A 20,707-nucleotide genomic window follows, 5' to 3' on the forward strand; every position below is an offset into this window, starting at 1 on the left:
GTCCTCCCTCCTCCTCACCCTGTCTGCTACTCTTCCCTCGGAGCGGCGTCGCCTCACGAGGGTCAAGTGACCTCACGGGGGTCACGTGACGTCACGGGGGTCACGTGACGTCACAGGGGTCACTTGACGTCACCAGGGTCACGTGAGCTCACGGGGTCAAGTGACCCCTATGAGGTCACGTGACGATGACGTCATCAGTGACGTCACTGATGACGCCATCAGTGACGATGCCGATGCCGTCATTAGTAACGATGACGATGCGGATGTCGATGATGTCATTAGTGACGACGATGCGAGTGCCGATGACGTCATCAGTGACGTCACGCGTCCCATAATGCACCGCGCGGTTACGCCAATGGCGACGCCGCTCAAGCCGGAAACAGGCGCCTAAGAGCTGCGCTCTAAAAGGAAACAAAAAATTAGCGGGCTGAGGTGAAGGCACTACTTGCAAAACTTTACGCAGATTTTTGATAGAGCCTCGTCTTCGAGGATCACACACATATTTTTAGTTTTTTTATTTAGCAATAATTTTTTTTATATTATTATGTCAATTAAATAGGTTCATGGTAATCTCAGTGGAAAAAAAAGTTTGCAACGATACGGTACGGTCAGCGATACCATACAAAGGGGAGAAAAATGTTAAACACGGGCCGGACGTCTGCGACTGTTATGAATGCGGAGCAGAAGTTCCTCTGCTCCATGCACAGGGGTTGCGATGACGTCAGAACGTCGAGCTCTGATTGAAGGATAATGGGTAGACATCAAAGCAAGCTGGCTTGAGGTCTACCCACTATCCTTCAATCAGAGCCAATCAGAGCTCGGCGATCTGACGTCACCACAACCCCTGCTCAAGGAGCAGACGAACTAGAGCTCCGTATATCGTCCTATTCCGCCCATGCATAGAAAGAGGTCCTGAAGTGGCAGCAAATGACGTCATGAAAGTCGCAGTGTCACGCAACAAGAACCGTGGCCCCCTCCCGGAAGCTTATATGGACCTTCTCGATAAATAGGACTGCGTTGACCGAAGCTCTCTCATTCCTGTGTATGTACTGATGATGCCTCCCGCATGGGAGGCGAAACGTTTAATGAAGTTGTTTTTCTTGTTATGTGAAGTCAGTGTTCTTATTTAATCGTCACGCTGTCGGATGTCGCAATCCTGGCGGTTGGTCGTAGAAATGCTGGCGGAAGCACGACCGAACGCGAGTGTCGCTGTCGTCACGGCGTTTCAACTCCTGGCTGCTGAAGCTTCCGTGCAGTGTCAAGCTGGAGAACGACTGCAGCAGAACAGGCGCACATCCACACCACCTCTGTTGCGACGCCGCCAGGATAGCGCCCGGCGAAGCATGAAACTTGTGACGCCATCGATCTGAGATCGAGGGGCCCCTTTTTTTGGACGCGTTAAGCAGACAAGTTATAGACGCGTTCCAGGCACCATAAATAGGGAGTTTTCATGGATGGGTTTGGCCGTCCCGCAACACTCTCCGCAACCCGCTATGATGGCCGGGACTCTACAGTCAAGGCCATCAGCACGTGGGTGCACTAGAGGCTTTTTCGTTGCGGAGGGCATAGCCGAGGGGGAAACGCGGTCTACGAAAACTTCCTATTGTGTTGCAGCGGAAATGCAACGCGCATTTCAGGGCCACGCACGTTACGGCTGGAACACAGGTGCGGAAAACTGGCCATAAACTACTTGCTTCTGGGACATTTCCGAAGAGGTAAGGGGGGCACTTACACAGCTGTAATCGGAGCTCAGGCTGTACTTGAGTACAATAGGGCGTCCCTCTTTTTTTTTTTAATTATTGTGGTAAATTATATGCAATTAAAAATAGAGGATCAAATATTACAGCCTCGATTAATAGGTTACCTAGTTTGTGCCTAGAAGACTATTCAACAGCCCACAACCACTAACTTACTTCACACACACACAAAAAAAAAAAATTATATCTGTTGCGTCACTTTGGTAACATTCGTGACTTTGTTAGCGACACACATACGCAATGAGACGAAGGCCGGATGTAGGCAGCGAAAGCAGGTCATCCTACTTTTATTCTATAGTTTATTTTCTAATGATTATTTGGGTCATTGTGACATACGGAACTTGTTGAACAGTATTTTCAGGAAACGATAGCGGCCGACCGTAAATTACAAGTAATGATTGTGTTAAAACCGTAATTTCGATTTCTGCACGTTAAATACACACGTGGGGTGCACTTAATTTTAATATTTTTGGCACAAAGTGGCATATAGTGGATGGTGTTTCAAACCACAGGTTGCGTGAGAGCTCCGTAAAGTTGGCTTCACCTGCGAAAATTCTAGGAATGTTCACAAGCGAACATTCCAAGAATGTTGCGCATACGAATGTTTGAAAGGGAACGTTCCGAAAACATTGTGGATACGAATGCTTGCCAACGAAGGTTCAATGTTGAGCAGCTAACCTTGTAGGGAATATCCGTATACAAACGTTCCTAAAACGTTTGAATGGTTTTTTAACGTTCCTTCAACATTAAGAACATCCGAGTGCACTTTCTTGGCATTTAGAGCATCCAAGTGCTAAATCTTTTGCATTTTGTTAAGTTTTAAAAATATTAATAGTAAAAAATTGCATTATCATCACAACATAGCAAACTAAAATTTGTTTGAATTAAAAAAGGGTTGTCAATACAAAATTATTGGAAGGTGCAATGTGATAATTAAAAAAAAAAAACTGAGAAGTGCTCAATCTTTTGCATTTTGCTAAGATTTTTAAAAATATTTTAACAGTAAAAACTTGCATTATCATCATAACATAGCAACTAAAAGCAGTTTGAATTAAAAAAAAATTGTGAAGCGTTTAGAAAAAACAGATTTTTACTCAATTATTAAGTGATGTCGTTTCCCAGCCATTTTAAAGCTTAAAACCACGCTCTGCCATAAATTTAAAAAAGAATAATTCTGAACATACTTTTTCTTTTATAAGCCTTCTTTCTCTCTCTCTTTCTCACTCCAAAATATTTCGAGAAAATATTTCTAGAGTGAGAATATAGCGCATGCTCGACTAACTAACTCGTCAGAACCAGTGGCGTAGCCAGTAAATTTTTTCAAGGGGTGTGTTTCTTTGCTCAAGCCGTCCCAAAAACACAAAGAAAGATAGTGGAAAAACACAAAGAAAGATAGAAAACAGTTCATCTGCAGTAGCATGTCCCAAATGAAATGACTGCAGGTGCTCCACAACTACATTCTGTGTGTTGACAGAGTAGAAGCGAGCAAGTACATCCAACTGCTGCACCTTGGCCTCAGGCACTGGGGTCTCGTCGATCATGATGCTATAGAACACCTCTGGTTGAACAAACCCTTGAACCACCTTTTCCTTGAAGTACGGTCCCAGGCCATCAGAATTGATGTATGAAATCTTCTTGCAACCACATTGGAAGCCTTTTGCGATTTGCAGATCAGGGAACATGTGAGGGTACGTTAAGGTTGCCACATTTGCCCAAGTGTATGGAAAAGAATTTGCAACCATGGAGAGAGCAAAAGGTGTTTCTACTCTTGTGACATTCTCTCGCAATGACAGTGATGCCGCATTCTTGTGAAAATCCAGGGTGCCCTGGATTATGAAGTCCTTGGTGAGGACTCCTTCTCCGTTTCGCTTTTTCTTAGCGTTTTGAATGTGTTTCTGAGAACCAGCATGGCGCATTATTGCTGAGGTACCATGTTGCAAACAGTGCACAGTCACAATGCAGAGTACGCAGAAGCCATCACTGTCTGTTGAGCTTGGTCGACAACGAACAGAAATTGAATCCCCATTGCTCATAGCCCTCACGCCATTCACCGCCCTCACGCCACTCACAGTCCTCATGCCCCTCACTCAGTCATGGCCCTCACGCCCCTCACGCCATTGCCGTCCTTCTTGGTCAGCAAGTCCACATTAAATTTGGTGCACCGTTCTGAAACAAGTGGAAAACGCAAATATCAAAACATGACTGCAAACAAAACTATCAAGTATTTACTGTTGCACACTTGCATACCATACTACAATGTATATAAAGAAAATATTTTTTTAATTTCTTTTCGTGGGAGGTGAATGCTGCCGAGCGATTATGATGACTTGGGGAGTGATGTTGAGTTACATTGAGGTGCAGGATGGCAATAGCCCCTCGGGTATTGGTGCCAGCTCAGTTTGAACGAGACTGAAAATGAGATGTAGCTGATCAGGCCCTGGTCCCTGCGGGGCAGGCTGCCTTCTTACGTGACAAAAAGACCACCAGCTTCTCTCTACCCAACTCCCCCACCCCCCTCAACCAGATACACCTATACCCGAAACTTGTATGAGTAGACTGGCTATAGCAAGTTAAGGTGCGTTCACGACAGGAATCGGCAGCGCGGGAATGTCGTAAGGCATTTCTGATGTAACCCCCACTCCTCCACGCTATAGGAAAGACACAAAAAAGTGTGTAGAACTGCCAATTAACCAACTCGCTTAAGATCGCGGGTATTGTTTTCGCCAGTGGTCCGACGGCGGGAGACAACACACGACAGCGTGCACATTCACGCATACAATGATGGTTTTGGTTTCGTTTTGACAAGACAAATTGAACTCGAGAATGCATGTGCCTGTGCTTGCGATTGTTCACGGCTAAGCGTCCAAATATGGTACGCTACCAAATAACAGGTAAAACTAGTAAAGACCATTTACTATTTTTACTCATGTTGACGCATGTGCATGCGCTCGCAAAGAAAACAAACGAAACTAACATAGCACGTGTTTCTTAACTGCGTTTGCAAAGAAAAACAAACGTAACTAACATAGTAAGTGTTTCTTAATGGCTAAGCGCCAAAATGTGGTACGCTACCAAACAACAGGTAAAGCTAGTAAAGACCACTTACTTCTGCTCATGTTGATGGCCGAGGTAGCCCACCTGTGCCGAGGCACCAACTCCCACGATCACGGCAAATCGGGACCACGGGCAACTGCATGGGCGCTCCAACCGCGCCAACCAACTATGCCCGAAACCAAACCGATGTGTTCGTATATCAAGCTCTTTGTAGTCAAAATTGACATCTCACTCTCGATGAACTAAAATAGACGCCTCGCCCTGCGGTTAAACCGTCACGTGTGGTTCGGAGCCCCAGTCAAGTTGGTACAAGTCACCCGCACTGACACCTAAACAAAAGTACACACCACATGGTGGCCAGTGGCCGACTGTTTTCCGCTAAATTTAGAGAAAACACTAAAAAAAAAAAAAAGCTGAAATTGGCGTTTTGGAGGAGGCTGGCGCACGGAAGTGAATTGGCACAGGGTGGCGCAATTGGCGCAGCGCTTCTACCCCTGAACAGAAAAGGCCAAGTGACTTGCTTTTTTCACGCTGCTTGATTGGTCCGATTAGCTCGTAGCTTCGGCTGCGTCTAAACTTGGGCTGAAACGAAGTATAGGCGCCGAGTCATCAATTATTGCACTACATTCCACCTACCTTCAAAATTTTGCTTTGTCTTTTCCCACGCAAAAAGTCCCACTTCAGAAAAAGTCAAACGCCATGCTCTTTGTCAAAAAACGCTGTCGCCAAAAAAAACCACAAAAAAAAAAACACTGTTACTGTTAATTTATAAATAAGCAATGCAAAAGCAATGTGCGTTACTTTCTATCGGTAACGGTGACGTGTTCCTTTTATTTGTGAGTAACGAGCAACGTAACTCGTTACTTTATTTCGGTAACGCCTACAATACTGCTCATACGCCCGTGCTACCAAGCAGGAGAAGACCGGTGGCTGAATAGAAAAAGCGTTGCCGCTTGTCATCCTTTGTGGTCATTAGGGTAAGAAAAATATCATACCTTGACTCGAAGGACTCTGTGTGTATTTAATCCATTAATAAATTCCCTTCCGCAAACCCCCAGTAAGCTGATCCACTGTGCTGATCCCGCCAACAGCACGGAAAGAGGCTCTACGTAATTGTAGGCCTCGAGAGACCTGTACGCATGCACCGTGTCGGCCATGAAATGGCTTGGCGAAAAAATTAAATAATCAACGATATGAGCCATCGACGTCGGTGGCAGCAACTTCATGTCAGAACTCCAGAAGGCCTTGTTTACAGCGCACGGATCGTCTAAGGCAACGCCGTCCACGCACAGCTTGTCTCGATACCGCTGCCGTTCAGGCTAGGGTAGTGAGCTCAAATCGTCAAGCATAACATATAACATACGCTGACAGGAAATATGATGCACAAATAAAACTAGAAGCATCTCTACAACGTTAACAGCGAGCGCACGCTACACAACGCGTTAACAGTGAGTGCATGCTACACAACGGCGAAAACACGGCGAGCCTGGCCGCTTTTGCCCACATAGCTTCTGCGCATGCGCGGCCTTCCGGCCGTGTTTGTAAACAGAGCTGCGCCGCGCGTCAGTCTATAGGGGGACTTTAGTCAAGTTACCTGCATTCTCCGAGGCGAGGACAGCGTACGCCGAGGTCAGGTTGTCGCGGCTTTTGTGACGTCAGGAGGCCGCGCATGCGCAGAAGCTACACGGGCGAAAGCGGCCAGGCTCGCAGTGTTTTCGCCATTGCGTTGTGTGGCGTGCGCTCGCTGTTGACGTTGTAGAGACGCTTCTAGTTTTTTTAGTGTGACGTTGGGCCCGGCCCCTCGCCGTAGTGGGTTGTCGAGACGGTGAGGCACAGGAAAACGACTGGCACCGGAAAGTGGAAAAGAGGAAAACCGTGAAATTTTGGGGGTGTTGTTTCAACTCGTGAGCACCCCCCCTGGCTATGCCACTGGTCAGAACAGACCACGAACATGAGAAATATTGCGAGACTTCCAAGTATACTCTCAGTGCTTGATACAGATATCAAATGGAGTAGTAAATTATATAGGCAATAATTTATAAAGTTGTGAAAATTTGCACAAGCCTACCATAACGACCTGGCCGTGTACAGGGCCTAAGCAAATTATATTTTCAGTATAGTAAAATTAAGTTTTGGAGCAATGTTAGCACAGTTTCATCAAATTTTCGCGAGATGTAGCAGAATTTAACCGGGTAAACACTGGTGCAAACAACTCAGCAATAACATGATTGTAATTGCACTACATCATAAAAAATACAGCTGATTCTATTTACAAAAAAAAAAAAAAGTGACTCCACTATGAAAAAACTACACCCAAGAAGCAAAACCAGAACTCTCTTTTTAACTACCTACTAAAAATGGTAAACCTAGGGACAATGCAAAAAAACACAGTAGAGTAATATTTTTTTCCCGTTTGGCGGAAGCGACCTCAATTTCGTGAGCTAAGAACTAGGACAAAAATATTGTACTTCAGAAACAAACTACTAATCGCAAACAATAAATGCTATATTTTTACCAATTGTGAGTCTGCAAAGTTGGCGATATGAATGTAGAACTAGCCTTAGCACAGCCAACTGGATTTTTTACAGTCAGCTCATAGACATAACACACACTTCAGAATAAACACATCACCAGCGTATAAACAATTTCAATTTGTGAAGGAAGCTTTCATGCTGAGTCATGTCTCATTAATTTGGACCCTATTAATATGGATACCTCACTATCTAGACAACACAGACAACTGTGCAAATACATGCACTTTTGTTTCGTTATTATGAACAACTCACATTATTGAAAAAGTTCCAAATATGTCTGATTAATTGTTAAATGCAACTTTTATTTCATTGTCCTTCGTTGAGGCCCTTAAAGACATTCTTGTTGAAGCGTGCAATGAAGCAAAGCCAATATTTTCTCAGTGAAAAAATGTGAAAGGTAGAGAAGCTGTTTACACATAACTTGACTAGGCGTGAGAGCTGTATTCAAGTACGAAAGCATGTGAAGTATTTTGACTGGCACAAAAAAGTGCAATGCAAAAATTACTCTGACTATGCACAAAAAATGACTATTGTGCAGCATACTTTCACTGGAAAAATGCAGAATAATATACATTTGAAGACAGTTGCAAGAAGCATTTTGAAATAAACGCGATTCCAAAACAAACTTTAATTTTAAGACATAAACCTTGGAATAGCAGTTATGGAATCGCTCCTAAATCAAAATGTGTCTCACAGTGTAAATATCGCTCAATTACATTTTTTCCAGGGAAAGCTCATTTCAACACATAGATGTTATATCTAGGCACTTCAAAAAAATGCTTTTTTTTTTTTTTGGCATTCAGTGTCTCTTAATGACTGGGTAGCTAATGCTTTTTGGCCACCAACATGGGAGGCTTCCTTTCCTCAGAAAAAAGTTACATAAAAAGAGCACCATCTTTCACTGTGTAAAACAACGGTAAACACTAAAAGTGTAAAGACATTTCATTAAGATTTCTTGCCATAAAACATTTACCAGAGCAAAATGTTTTATGTTGAAGTACTCTGATGATGTGAATGCAATAAGAAATATTACGAAGGTTACTTTTTTTAAATCGCTCTGTTCTGTAAGAACTAAGCAAATGTGACTACTACTGCTGACTGAATAAACAAAACCTTTTCTACTAGAAAAATAGCATGCCATATCCTATTGCACCAGAAATTGGTTTGGCTTTCTGATACCAGCCCACTACGAATATAACACGCAACAGCATAGTTACAAGCATAACCAAAGTCAGTGAAATAAAAAAAAAGCACAAACAGAAAAACCAATACCAGAGGGAAGGTTAAATTAAAATTGAGTTTTGAAAATTTGTATACAACAAAAGGAGACTTCCTCAATTAATGACTTGAAAACCTGCATAAATCTAAATGCCAGAACTCAAATGCAGTGAAAAAATATATGGCACCAAAAGCTGAACAAACTACCTCAAATTGTTTTTACATTTCGGCAATAAAGTGGACATATACCTAAAATAAAATGGGAAATTCAAAATTCAAAACAAATCCCAGTGGATAAAAATGAGGCAGTTAATAAAAGCTTAGGTTATAATCATGACAAAAAGTGGACTAAAATTTATGAAAATATTAAACACACTGCCCAGAATGACCTGACATATTCGCTAGTCAATAATTCTCTAAAACTTATCAAAGGTTTTTCCGTAATATAAGCAAGCGAATCTACGATGGTCTTGGGGATGCTTTTGCAGAAGGGCAACACTGGTCCCTTTCGTTCCACCTTGCAATGGCGACAGACATCTTTCTTCTTGGTCCAACCAACCTGGAAATGAAACAAGCTGCTAGTACCGCCACATGCCACCTGTCCCAACACTTCATTGAACAATTTCTCCAAAACCAAATTGTTTCGAGATAGGAACACATCACAACCTCACAACACTGTCTTAGAGATGGAAGCGGTATTCAACCTTTTTAATGTGAAAACATTAAGCAACTTGTGTTCCAGAAAATCCAGCATCGGTGTGACTCAAAATTCAATGCAACGTGCGTCGCCAAAGGTGACGTCACACGTGGCTGTGACGTCATGACCCTAAAGACCTGCTATATTTTGCGGAAAAGTTTTCCCCTAAATTTAGCAGAAAATCTTCCCTCAAAATTTAGCGCAAAAGTTTCAAGTCAAATTTAGCATAAAATTTTCCCACAAAGCTTAGCGTAAAAATTGCTTCTACATTTAGCGGGTCGATGGGTCGCAACATCACAGCCACGTGCGACATCATGCAGCATGACGTCATGTGACGCTAGTGACTAGACCATGCACACATGTTTGCATGACTTGGGAATGAGCGCAGGTTTATATGAGAAGGCTTTGCGAAGAGGCCCGATAACGTTATCGCGTTCCATTCTTAATTAAAGAGGCAAACACGTCAAAATATATTTTTTTATCCGATACGATTGGAAAAAATGTTTAGGCATTACCCTCAAAATTCAAAACTTGGGAGTTCAGTATTTAAGAAGTAAAAAAAAACAATTTCCAAATGCCGAATTTGAAGTTCCCGCGCGATCCGCGCCAGTGCAGTGACGTCAAATATTGATCCATCCTGCGAGTTGAGTTTCTCCGACGCCTCCGAAGTGTCATGTTCGCCGGCGTCCCTCGAACAACTGGCCGCAAGCAGATGACACTTGGCTTTCGAGTTTAAAGTTCTTTTAGGGTCCTTTCAGCGACCTCAAATTCTTTGAAACGGTGTAAGGTCGAACAAAACGCACAGTGGATATTTGAGAGCGACATGAGGGGCACGTCACTGGTTCTGCGTGAAAGGCTGCCCCGATGGAGTCACAACTGAAGCTATGATACAGACACCAAAACCCAGTTATTTCGACCGTTTGATGATTTCCTTTTCGAAGTCTGAGAGGTCGTCGGGCTCCTAAAAAAGACCGCTTCATCCGATTCCCCGATTAACAGATCGTCCTTTGCTACATGTGTCGAGCGCCACCATTTTTTTTTTTAAAGAGGAGGATAAAAAGCCAGGAGGTGAGACCACACCGGACTCTGATTTTCGGTATTTCAAAAAGAAGGGCCAAAGTGCGTTCGCAATTGCGTTAAAAAAAGAAGCTTTTACAAATGACATCTTGTAAACCCTGAGATGGGGAACAATAAAAAAACGGACGAACGCAACAAAATCTCAAAGAGATTTGAGATTTTGTTATGTTCGTCCGTTTTTTTATTGTTCCCCATCTCAGGGTTTACAAGATGTCGATTGATTACCAGCTCGCCTGCACTCTCTCACTGCTTACAAATGTCGTTATTAAATGCTATAGAAATGTAGCCTACAAAGCCTCTAAATTTCATAATATTTGACGTCACAAATCAAGAGAAGCGAGGAGGTGAGGAGTGGAAGAGAAAAAAAACAAAAATTAAAAAACGTGTGCGCGCACGCGTGGGGAGTTTTTTTTTTTTTTTTTGCATGTCTACGATTTCAACTTGCATCGTTTTAGACAACAAAGAAAATATGACCTTTATGGTGTCAATGCCCCTGTAAAGGTGAAGCCTAAGCGTCCCCCAGTTTTTTATAAGAGGTTCTGTACCAGGCAAAATATTGGTTACGAGTGCCCACTGGCGCTTTTGTAGCAGATACCAATCCACATGCTAGCATTATGCACATCACTCGAAAACAAAATAATGATTGCATCACTGGATGGAACAGAGCCATCTCTTTAGAAATAAGGCTCCACCCGAGCTACATTCTATTTACAATGCATAATAAGAATCTTGTTGAAAAATGAAACAAAGCACTACACTTCACCTGAGATAAAGCCTCTTTCCCCCCTTTCCTTTTTAAATTTTGCAGTTTACTTAGCCTGCAAGCGTAATTCTTGTAAAATGTCAGCAAAAGCTAGCATACCTACTGAAATGTCAATGAAGATATGAACCCCTCCCCTAAGTTTTTTAGACCTACCGAATTCAAAGATCTAATATCATAAACAGCAAGAACAACCACACACGAATATTATAAAAATTTGTGCTTTAAAAGTGACACTGTACATTAGCCGCACTGGAACCAGAGTTGAGTCAAAGTTTGCTGCACTTTCGATTACCTGCTGCTCAGGAACAGCCTTGGCTAGTGTATTTATTCAAATATGGTTCTGCGTTTCTTTTAGAGCGTAGCTCTTAGGAGCCCGTTTCTGGATTGAGTGGCATCAGCGTCGGCGTAACCAAACGTTGCATTATGGGATGTTTCCCATAATGAAGTCACACGTGACGTCACGTGTGACTTCAAAAGGAAAAAACTTTCCCGCTAAATCTGGCGGGAAAGTATTTCCGCTACATTTAGTGGGCAAATTGTCCCGCTAAATTTAGCGAGGAAATTTTTCCACTAAATTGCCTCTTCATAAGAATACTCCTGCAATCCTCGTCGTCGCTGCTACTCGAGCCGTTGCTGCTGGAGAAGCCGCTCGAGCAACTTGACGACAAACTGTCATCAAGTAGCAGCAGCAGTAAAGGGGGCGGTACTTCGGCAGCAGCCATTACGAATTCTCCCGAGGAGAAATGCCCGGCGAGAAAGGAAGTCACGTGTGCGCACACCGAGGGTTGGCCAGGCTGGCCTCCGGTCGAACCTGCCAGAATCGGCAGAGCTACTTTTTTCGTATCCAGATAGAGATCTGGAGTGGGAGCTGATCCAAAACGATGAGTGGAACACGTCCGTCTCGACCTCAATTGCCTATTGAAATAGGCGTGCTCCAGGAAAGTCGATCCCGGTGCGCTCCGAAATGACCCGTGGAATTCGACATTAGATTTCAGCGTCAAATCCACAGCTAAAAAAAAACATGCTTGTCATACCGCAGATCGCAAACACAGACCCAGAAGGAAGTGGGTGGATACAGTGGGGATTCCAAGCTCACACCGAAGAAGAGTAAAAAAAAATTATACTGGTTGGATGTTGAGAAAATTAGTGTAGCCATCAAGCAGCTGCCTAGACAGTGGAAAGATGTTACGGCCACAAGTGAAGGAACTTGTCTCATAAACTTTCTTTGGCGCAAGTCTGAGCACTCCAGAACCATTGATGCACATGCGGAATCAACTTTTGTGTGCATCCCTTCTTGTATGATCTACGAGAAGTGTACTATACTGGATTAAACTTTGTAGTATAACTATCTTATCAACAAACTCCCACTGAGGTCCAATTTTGGGCAAGGTGAGGGTGAGAGCGTTCTTGGACTGCTGATTGGACGTGGTGCTTATCAGAAATTTACAGTAACGAAAAGCTCTAGATGCTTACTTGATGCCAGCTTCCGTAAGCTCCGAATCCCCGAAGGTGAGGAAGGTTCTTAGGTCAATGCCCTGTTCCTGGAACACTGGGTGGTACTTGGACAGCCCCAGGTGGTCCAGGAGGTCACCCAACGAGGACACCTCCTCTCGCGGAGGAATGTTGATGCAGCTGTCTGTGGACGGGATGCAGTGCAACAAAACGTATGTACTACTACCACCAGTACTGCAGATTACATTTTGTTTTCTAGCAGCTGTGGCAAAAGGAACAGGATTTGCATCCTGCAGAAAGTCTGGAACACTCAAATCAGGGACTTCAAGTATTTTAAAAAGATCATGAAATGGAAGATCTCTTAATTAAAGACTTCAGCGTGTTGGTGATCTAAATTGACTTAAAACGAAAGGAACACACAAGAGGACGAAACCAACGACACAGGTTTTGCCATTATCTTGGTAGTCATTATCTTGGTAACCATTATCTTGGTAGTATATGTGACAAGAACCTCTGTGGCTGGGACAGTGCCATTCTCATATTAACTACAACAATCTCTTGTCATTATCTTGTGCATACATAAGCACATCAAATGTTTCTGCACTGACACGGTTTCCTACCCAATAAGAATCACTAGTATTGACACAACATAATTTTGTACAGAAACTAGACTAGACGCAATTAACCACCCCTAAACCAGTTATTGAGTCGTAAAAAGCTATGAAATGGGGAAGCATGCAAGGGTTTTATATTCTTTCGTGCTGTTGGCTTGTTGCACAGTGCCAGCACCTCTCATTGTTCGCTATTTTTTGACCCCCATTCGGCTAAGGCGTCGACGAAAGCAGCAGTACCGAGAACACAGAAAAATGCAGGCCAGTGACAGAAAGTGTTGAAGCCATGGCAAGCAATCTTAATGGTTGCTTTGACTATTGTCAAAGCAACCATTTTACTGCAGGAGACCCATTAAAGTTGCTCTCTCTCTCTCTCTCTCAAATGAATACAAAAAGAACCAATGCCTTCAAGAGATACAATATACAGAAACGAACACCACGGTAATACTACAGTAAAATGGTTCCTAGATATGTTTGGTTTGAGAACATTCCATCATTCAAAGGGAGAGTCTTCCCCGTGGAGAAACTGAACCTCTAGAAATGCATTCAAAGCACGTCAATGTCTCGTCGATCGTCCAGAAAGACCTTGCAGCTTTCACGTCGAGGCGCTCGTCAACAATGTACAGGGCTGGATTAAGAGATTTCGGGGCCCTGGGCTAAGGTTGCCTCTGAAGCCCTCATGATGATGACGATGGCGGCAACGACTATGATGATGATAAAATGATTAGTTAACACAATCATTTCAGAAAACCTCGGTAAGTTGCCTTTAATTTTTTGCATTTTTACCTTCTTTAATTGCTTTCCTTAGCAATGTTACTAATCAGAAAGGGACGGTAACTTCAAGTAAATGACTACGTCTAAATGAAAAGAATGCAGCAATCTAATTACTGCTACGGCTCACTTCAGTACCTCTTTCCAGTAAGCCCTCTAGTTTACAAAATGCCCAACTTATTTGTCAAAAGTAGGAAATGCGTTCTACACATTTTGGGAAGTGTTATTTTTCCTGCTCCCATTTTCTGTTCATAATATTTGTTCCTGTTTATTGTTTTGCCACAATTGACAGCACCCCCCCCCCCTCCTCCCCCCCCCCCCTCCGAATAGTCTAGGCCCCTAGACTGCAGCCCCAAGAGAAAATCAGTCCACTTGCAGATGGATTATGAAACTGATCCCAGTTGGATCTAGACCAGTTCCATAATCCATCTGCAAGTGGAATGCTTTTCTCCTTGGGCACCACTTCAGCTTGTACCTTAATCCGGCCTTGGTCATGTACAACCTACCACATGCCACGCCCAGACGAAAAGAAACAAGCTAGAGATCCTACTCCGAAAACGCACGAGACTTGTCTTGGGGATCCATTCCGTACACTACATCACAGACAAGAGCCCCTCTAACACCTTGGATGATTGCGTCACTACCTATAAACATGCACAACACCAACTCCTACAGACATCTCAACAGGGGCACCTCCTCCTTGCCCAGCAGCGATATGACAAGCCAAGACGCCCAGCCCTCCCACTCTCCCCACTCTTTAGGACTCGCTTCCCCTCATTACTGTCCTCCCTGTCCCACGAAACATGTCCCCCGAAACCCACCAACCCCACGCCTCGTCCAGCAGGCGCGGGGTGCCAACCAAACCCAGAAAAGACTGAGACTACGAGTCTACTTCTACCGTCGATTCCGGCCTAACCTATCCAGCGTGCACCATCCGTTGAACCGTCTCCTTGCGGCAAAGACACCATGGACCGGGGGTGCTGAGCAACAAGATGCCTTCTGTCGGAACAAGGAGCTGCTCGTGTTTGCAGCAGTGCTGGTGAATTATGACCCGCAGAAAGCCGTCGTGTCGACCTGTTATGCGTCTCCGTACGGAGTTGGAGCTGTCCTGGCTCATTGTGAGGATTCAGGCGCTGAGCAGCCAATTGTGTTTGCCTCTCAAAGTCTTCTGGCAGCTGAACACAACTACAGCCAACTTGATAAGGAGGCCCTAGCCCTTGTTTTCGGTGGGACCACGTTTTGGCAGTGCCAGTGGGGATGCAATTTAGAAGCGGTTACCGATCACAAGCCTTTTTTTGCTGGGATTGGTCGGAGCAGACAAGCCGGTGCCCGAGACCTGCTCACCACGGGTCCTCCGTAGGGGGCTGATGCTTTCAGCATATGGCTACAAGCTGCAGTACAGGCCTTGCACAAGCATAGCGAACGCAGATGCCCCGAATCAGTTGCCGCTGGCTGTCCCTGAGCACTCCATCCAGCAGCCAACCGAGGTGTTCATGCTCGAGAATGCGACTCCCAAGGTGTTGCTCCTGTCTGTTGTGGCCGACACTACTTGAAAAGACACCTCCTTGGCAAGGCTTTGAGACTCCTTATCAGTAGCATACATGAGGGGGGGCCGACGCCTTCCCCGAAATTTGCAGGCTGGGAAAGGGGTTGGGGGGGAGGGGGTTGGACGAGGTCAATGCTTAGACGAACCCACTAAAACGAAAGAATGACGAAAAGACCAGCAGACGCTCAGCCCTATTTTCTTTCTTTTCTTTGGATGTTTTTTATGCTTATTATTGCCGAGCCTCGTCCTTCTGTCGCTCACTGTTAGTAGAAAGGTCTCACTATATTAGAGCAAGGAAAAAATGCAGCAATAAACAACTGACAAAAAATGAAGTTTCCACTGAAAGCAAACACCCTCTTCTCATCCTCCTTTTTCTTCCGGGCCACCAACATGTGAGAGATCACGTGGCCGTGGCATAAAGTGTGGCTTTCTACTGGAAACGGAAGTTTGGCAGTTTGATACTTTAGACCTATGTTACGGATAAAAAAAACAGGACGTGGGATGGCCAAAAAAATATGCTTTTCGTGCTAGGCTCGTCAAATTATGAGGCGCTGGAGAAATGCAGCCTTCTGCGTTAAGTCCTTATTTCGAACTCTTTTTGTTCGCCTTCTGCCCATTGAAAAGCATGCGGGAAGAGCCTTAGAACGCACCTGGTATCGCGGCGCAGCGATACCAGGTGAGCCATGCGGTGCGTTGCGTCGACATTTCGACGCAAGGACATCGAAATGACGGCACCCACTGAGGTTTCCATGAACGCCAATTGCTTCGTAGGACTTGCTGGTTTGTGAAACTTGTGCGATCAATGCCACGGCAATGAATATGTCACAGCTGAGTGAAGTGCAGCTTAAAATGCTTCGGTATAGTGAAAGTATGGGCCTTGTTCCGTACACCGGGACGCCCACTCGTCAAAACGAGAACTCGCCCGACGAAGGATGTACCAGCTTGGCGCCAAAACCGGCTAAGGAGTTGCGATTAGTCCATACAGAATGGCAGGTTCAGATTTGGCTGCAAACACAAAATGCTAGAAACTAAGTAATATAAACCCTTAATATAATTTCGCATGGAGAAACCTCTTGTGCTCTCGTTGACACTGCAGCTTATGCAACCAGATATGGAGCTTGGTAATTTCCGTTGAGGGTATTCATAGACAATTTCATAGTTTGTGAACACAGTTGAAGTGACACACTACTCGTATCCTATAAGGAGGCTAAATTCAACTCACATACTCGGAAGAAAGAAAAAAAAATACTCCGCTACTGCGGATGTTGCAGTTACTTTGCTAGGTGGCACAAGCTACCATCCATTACAGAAAGTTTCTCCAGAACTCATTTAATAATCCATCCATTCATACACTCAGCTTTGTTGCAAGCTTTCGAGGGAAAGAGTGTAAGACATTGCCTGCTACTATTTGCCAAAATTTTATGTAAAAAATTAGGATTTAGCCTTCCTTATTTCGCATGCTAGTTTTCTTTTGATCCCATAAACGATATGCAGTCAGAAAAATGATGTCTAAGATCGTTTCATGGTCCCTTTAAATTTTTTTTTTTTTTATTTTATCCAAGATTTGACAAAACTGGCTCAAGGGTTCGCTTTCTAGGATTTCTGAAAACACAAAAAAATAAAATGAGTCACACTCACATGAACTTTTCTGCAATGCCTGTGGCTCCCCTGAGCCCAAGGTCAAGTTGACATACCGGTGCAAGAGACTCTGCACCGACGGTGGTTGGACTGTTTTGCCTGAGGGGTCCGAAGAAAGGAACTGCCGTTAGTGACTTAGTGGGACACACTTGCCAAATATTAAGCGAGGAAAACAAAAAGAGGAGCGAAATCACTGTTTGGCCATAAGCTAATTTTATTAGTCGCTACCCCTAAACCCCACTGAGAGCCGAAAAAAAAAAAAGTGCAAACTAGCATAGTCTTTTGAACACGAAATCACTAATATATGGTTGTGCTACTTGAAAAAAGTATGTGGACAAGAAGGTATACACAATGTTTCGGTCCGTTGGAGGCCCTTCTTCAAGTGATACTAGCGAAAAACTGCAAAGAACAAGCAAGGGTCCCACACGTCACAACAATAGAAGTAGGCACATTGGCCGAGAGGGAGGGGAAGGCGAAACAATTAGAAGATCGAGTTCAACTTCTTCGCTTCTCATCTACTGCAATAAATAAATAAAAAAAAAAAAAAAAAAAAAAGGTTGGCAGTGGCAAGTTACACGGGATCTTGAACTTGCCTTATGGCACCCTCTGCTGCGAGAACACGACACCCAGAATGGTCCTCAGGGGCCACCGGCCGCCACAACCAAGTCCTCAACTGTTACCACTGGTGGGCGCGCGGTTTGGGATCGGTTTGAGGAAGCCCCCCACTCCGGGCGTTGGGTGACGCATGTTAACTTCAAAACCATTTTTTCAAAAAGATTTTAAAAAAAAGATACAGTTTTGTTAACAGCAGTGGGAACAAGTAATTGCTATTCAATTTCAGTGTTAATTTATTTGCGTCCTGCCAGTGCCGAAACCGCCTATGCAGGGAGGTTGTTCGGAAACCGGCACAAACACAAAAGCTACTGCCCCCCGCCCCCCCGCCCCCGCCCCACCCCGCCCCCCGCCCCGCCCCGCCCCCCCCCCCCCCCCCCCCAAAAGAAGAAAACGGGTATTTTGAAACATTTGCTAATCCCTCTGCTAAATTTAGCGAAAATTTAGCGAAGAAAATTTTCCACGAAATTTAGCGGGAAACTTTATCCATTAAATCTAACCGGGAATTTTTCCCGCTAAAGATAGCGGGGAACTTTTCCCGCTGAATTTAGTGGGAAATTTTTCCACTGTGGAGAATTTTTTCCGATAAATTCGGAGGGTAAATTTTTCGCTAAAATCAGCAGGGAATTTTTTCTGCTAAATTTAGCGGGAAAATTTTTCTTCTAAATTTACAGGGTGAATTTTTTCCGCTAAATTTAGTGGGGAATTTTTCCCCATAATTTCACTCGGAAACTTAAAGAAGCCGGAATGGCAAACTGATGTAATTAAAAGTATAATGGCGAGAGGAAAGAATGCACGAGAGCGAACAATAAGGCTCCTAGAGATAACTGAAAGGTGAGGGCAGAAAAGATATTCCTCGAAATCGACTACGTAGGAGAAGCGGCAACCCTGCTGGGGTGCAACCATCCGCGGTTACGCCGCCAGAGTCCCGAGTGATCAGGCACTTCCGCACTGCAAGTGCCGACTAAACGGCTGCGCAAGTCCGCCCGTCACTTCCTCTGCGCAACCACAAAATGGCAAGAAAAAAAAAACAACAGCAAAAAATAAAAAAAAGTGTATTTGTTTTTTAGTGTTAAAAAAAACACTAGGTGAATGATGCAAGCCCACAAATGCTTGTACCTAATCTTACTTGTTCGGAATTATGAAGAGATGGAAGGTTTCAAGGTTTTCGCAACTCAAAGAAATTAAAAGGAGGAACTTTACAATTTTTTACAGTTTTAAATCAAGAGCAAACCTACCTCGGGCCGTAGGCAATCTCTTGGCGTCATCCCGAACGGGGGACCGTGACATGTTGCTCTCGAGATTTGCTGCCTGCAGAAGCCTTGAGCCCTGGAAACAATGACCTGCAGAATTCTGCCAGGTGCCACAAGGTGAGAACTGAAAGCCTCATACGCAGAAAGATAAAACTAGTGATGATGATGATGACAATTGTTCAATGAAGAGAGAGCAACTCTCTGAGCAACAAACACATAAAGGGAACACAGAAATACCTTTCCACTGCAAAGTTTCTAAAACTGTTTTGCAACTTCTGACTTGAACAGCGATATCTGCTGTAGCTGTCATCACTGCCGATACAGTTATTTTCATGTAGCTCAAGCTTTCTCTAATGCACAGTTCTATGTTTTGCTGGGAAGACTTAACTTTTTTTTTTTTTTGGAAAGGTCCAGGAAGTGTGGAACATCATAGGTTTAGTTTGTGTCTTTAAAAGACCCTGTACTATCAGGAGCCCAGTGATGAGAAAAGGCCATTTTCAAAACTTCAGTCCCATCTAGCAATGAGAGTGTGCATAGTGCAAACAAATGTTACACAGTATATAACTACGGATGACGTAGGATCTTTTTTTTCAGTATCCTAAATTTTTTAACATTGAAGAGTTTCTGTGTTTTTTTATTTAACAGTATTTATTGGATTGTTGCCATTGTATTTATGTTCGTGATTATGTGTTTTATTTTGTGTTTCCCTGCTATAATGCTTCGGCACAGCAAGCTGCTTCTCTAAATAAATAAATTTCTGTAAATAATATGCACAAATGGTGTGGACAGTTTTGAACATAGAAAAAGAGCTGAAATAAAGTTCAAAAGTACAGCATCAGGGTTTAGTAACGAGAAGAGTAACAAAGACCTAATTCTAGTCATCACAGATTACCAAAAGTTCCCGTGACTCACTCCCAAAGCATCTCAAGTATATCCCAACTAGTCATGTGACCTCCCCCCTCTTTTTCCACACTTTGCAAGGAAAGTAGGATGGTTGACTTCGAAGTGTATTTCCTAATTCCAGTCAGTGAAAAGTGGTCGAAACTATCACAACCACAGGCTTAATCGTAGCAAGTAAGGTACCGCCTTTTGTTGAGAAATACAGTACCAGTAAATACATTTTGGATTAATTTTTGTTAATAAAAATTATACTTATACTGCACACTGACTCTTATTTCAAGATATGCGGGACAGATTGAGATGTGACAAAGAGAGACTATTGAAAAAGTGCTTATATTTAGTTTTGAAAGTTTACCATCAGTGCATTTAATTCAATGTGGTACTACTTTACCTACGAGAATCTACAAGTTCCTACATGTTTTATTTCATGTATCTTTTATCTGCACTTTCCTCAATGTAGCTAATTCGCATACATGCCTTCATATGCAACACACTTATATCAATTTTTGTTTTTCAGCTTAGCAATCATGGTGTCTCCATTATACCCACACAGCATAGAAAGTCTTCCATAAAAATATACCATTTCAATGCAAATGCTATAGCATGTGGATGCACAGACACCGTGGCGACTCACCACACTCAGCAAGATGTTGACAATGCTTTCGTGATGCTCCGCAGCAGCAATGGCAAGAGGAGAGTAGCCCCCAAAGTGCTCCCTGCAAGCCCAATTTCATTTCAAATCAGCTATCATATTCCAGACATAAACAATGTCTCCACTGAAAACACTGAATGTTCCCAGTGCACTAGATCTCGCCGAAATTGCT

General features: G+C 43.7%; 1 protein-coding gene across 2 annotated transcripts in view; it reads right to left on the minus strand.

The window, feature by feature from the left end:
* Window positions 1-7,626: 7,626 nt before the first annotated feature.
* The window catches only part of LOC115323245 (ankyrin repeat and SAM domain-containing protein 3), a 40,250-nt gene continuing 27,169 nt past the window's right edge, over window positions 7,627-20,707 (minus strand). Inside the window, exons 4-8 of one of the 2 annotated variants that reach the window (XM_029983639.4) lie at window positions 20,518-20,599; window positions 18,969-19,059; window positions 17,119-17,217; window positions 12,574-12,736; window positions 7,627-9,122 (exon numbers count right to left, since the gene is read on the minus strand). In XM_029983639.4, the coding sequence (XP_029839499.3) occupies window positions 9,023-9,122; window positions 12,574-12,736; window positions 17,119-17,217; window positions 18,969-19,059; window positions 20,518-20,599 (535 nt within the window). In that variant the 3' untranslated portion in view covers window positions 7,627-9,022. Of the gene's footprint in view, window positions 9,123-12,573; window positions 12,737-17,118; window positions 17,218-18,968; window positions 19,084-20,517; window positions 20,600-20,707 lie in introns of both variants that reach the window. The other variant, XM_029983634.4, reaches the window with a different exon arrangement.

The sequence above is a fragment of the Ixodes scapularis genome, unplaced genomic scaffold, assembly GCF_016920785.2.
Source record: "Ixodes scapularis isolate PalLabHiFi unplaced genomic scaffold, ASM1692078v2 PGA_scaffold0__279_contigs__length_252992795, whole genome shotgun sequence".
Taxonomy (NCBI): Eukaryota; Metazoa; Arthropoda; class Arachnida; order Ixodida; family Ixodidae; genus Ixodes; species Ixodes scapularis.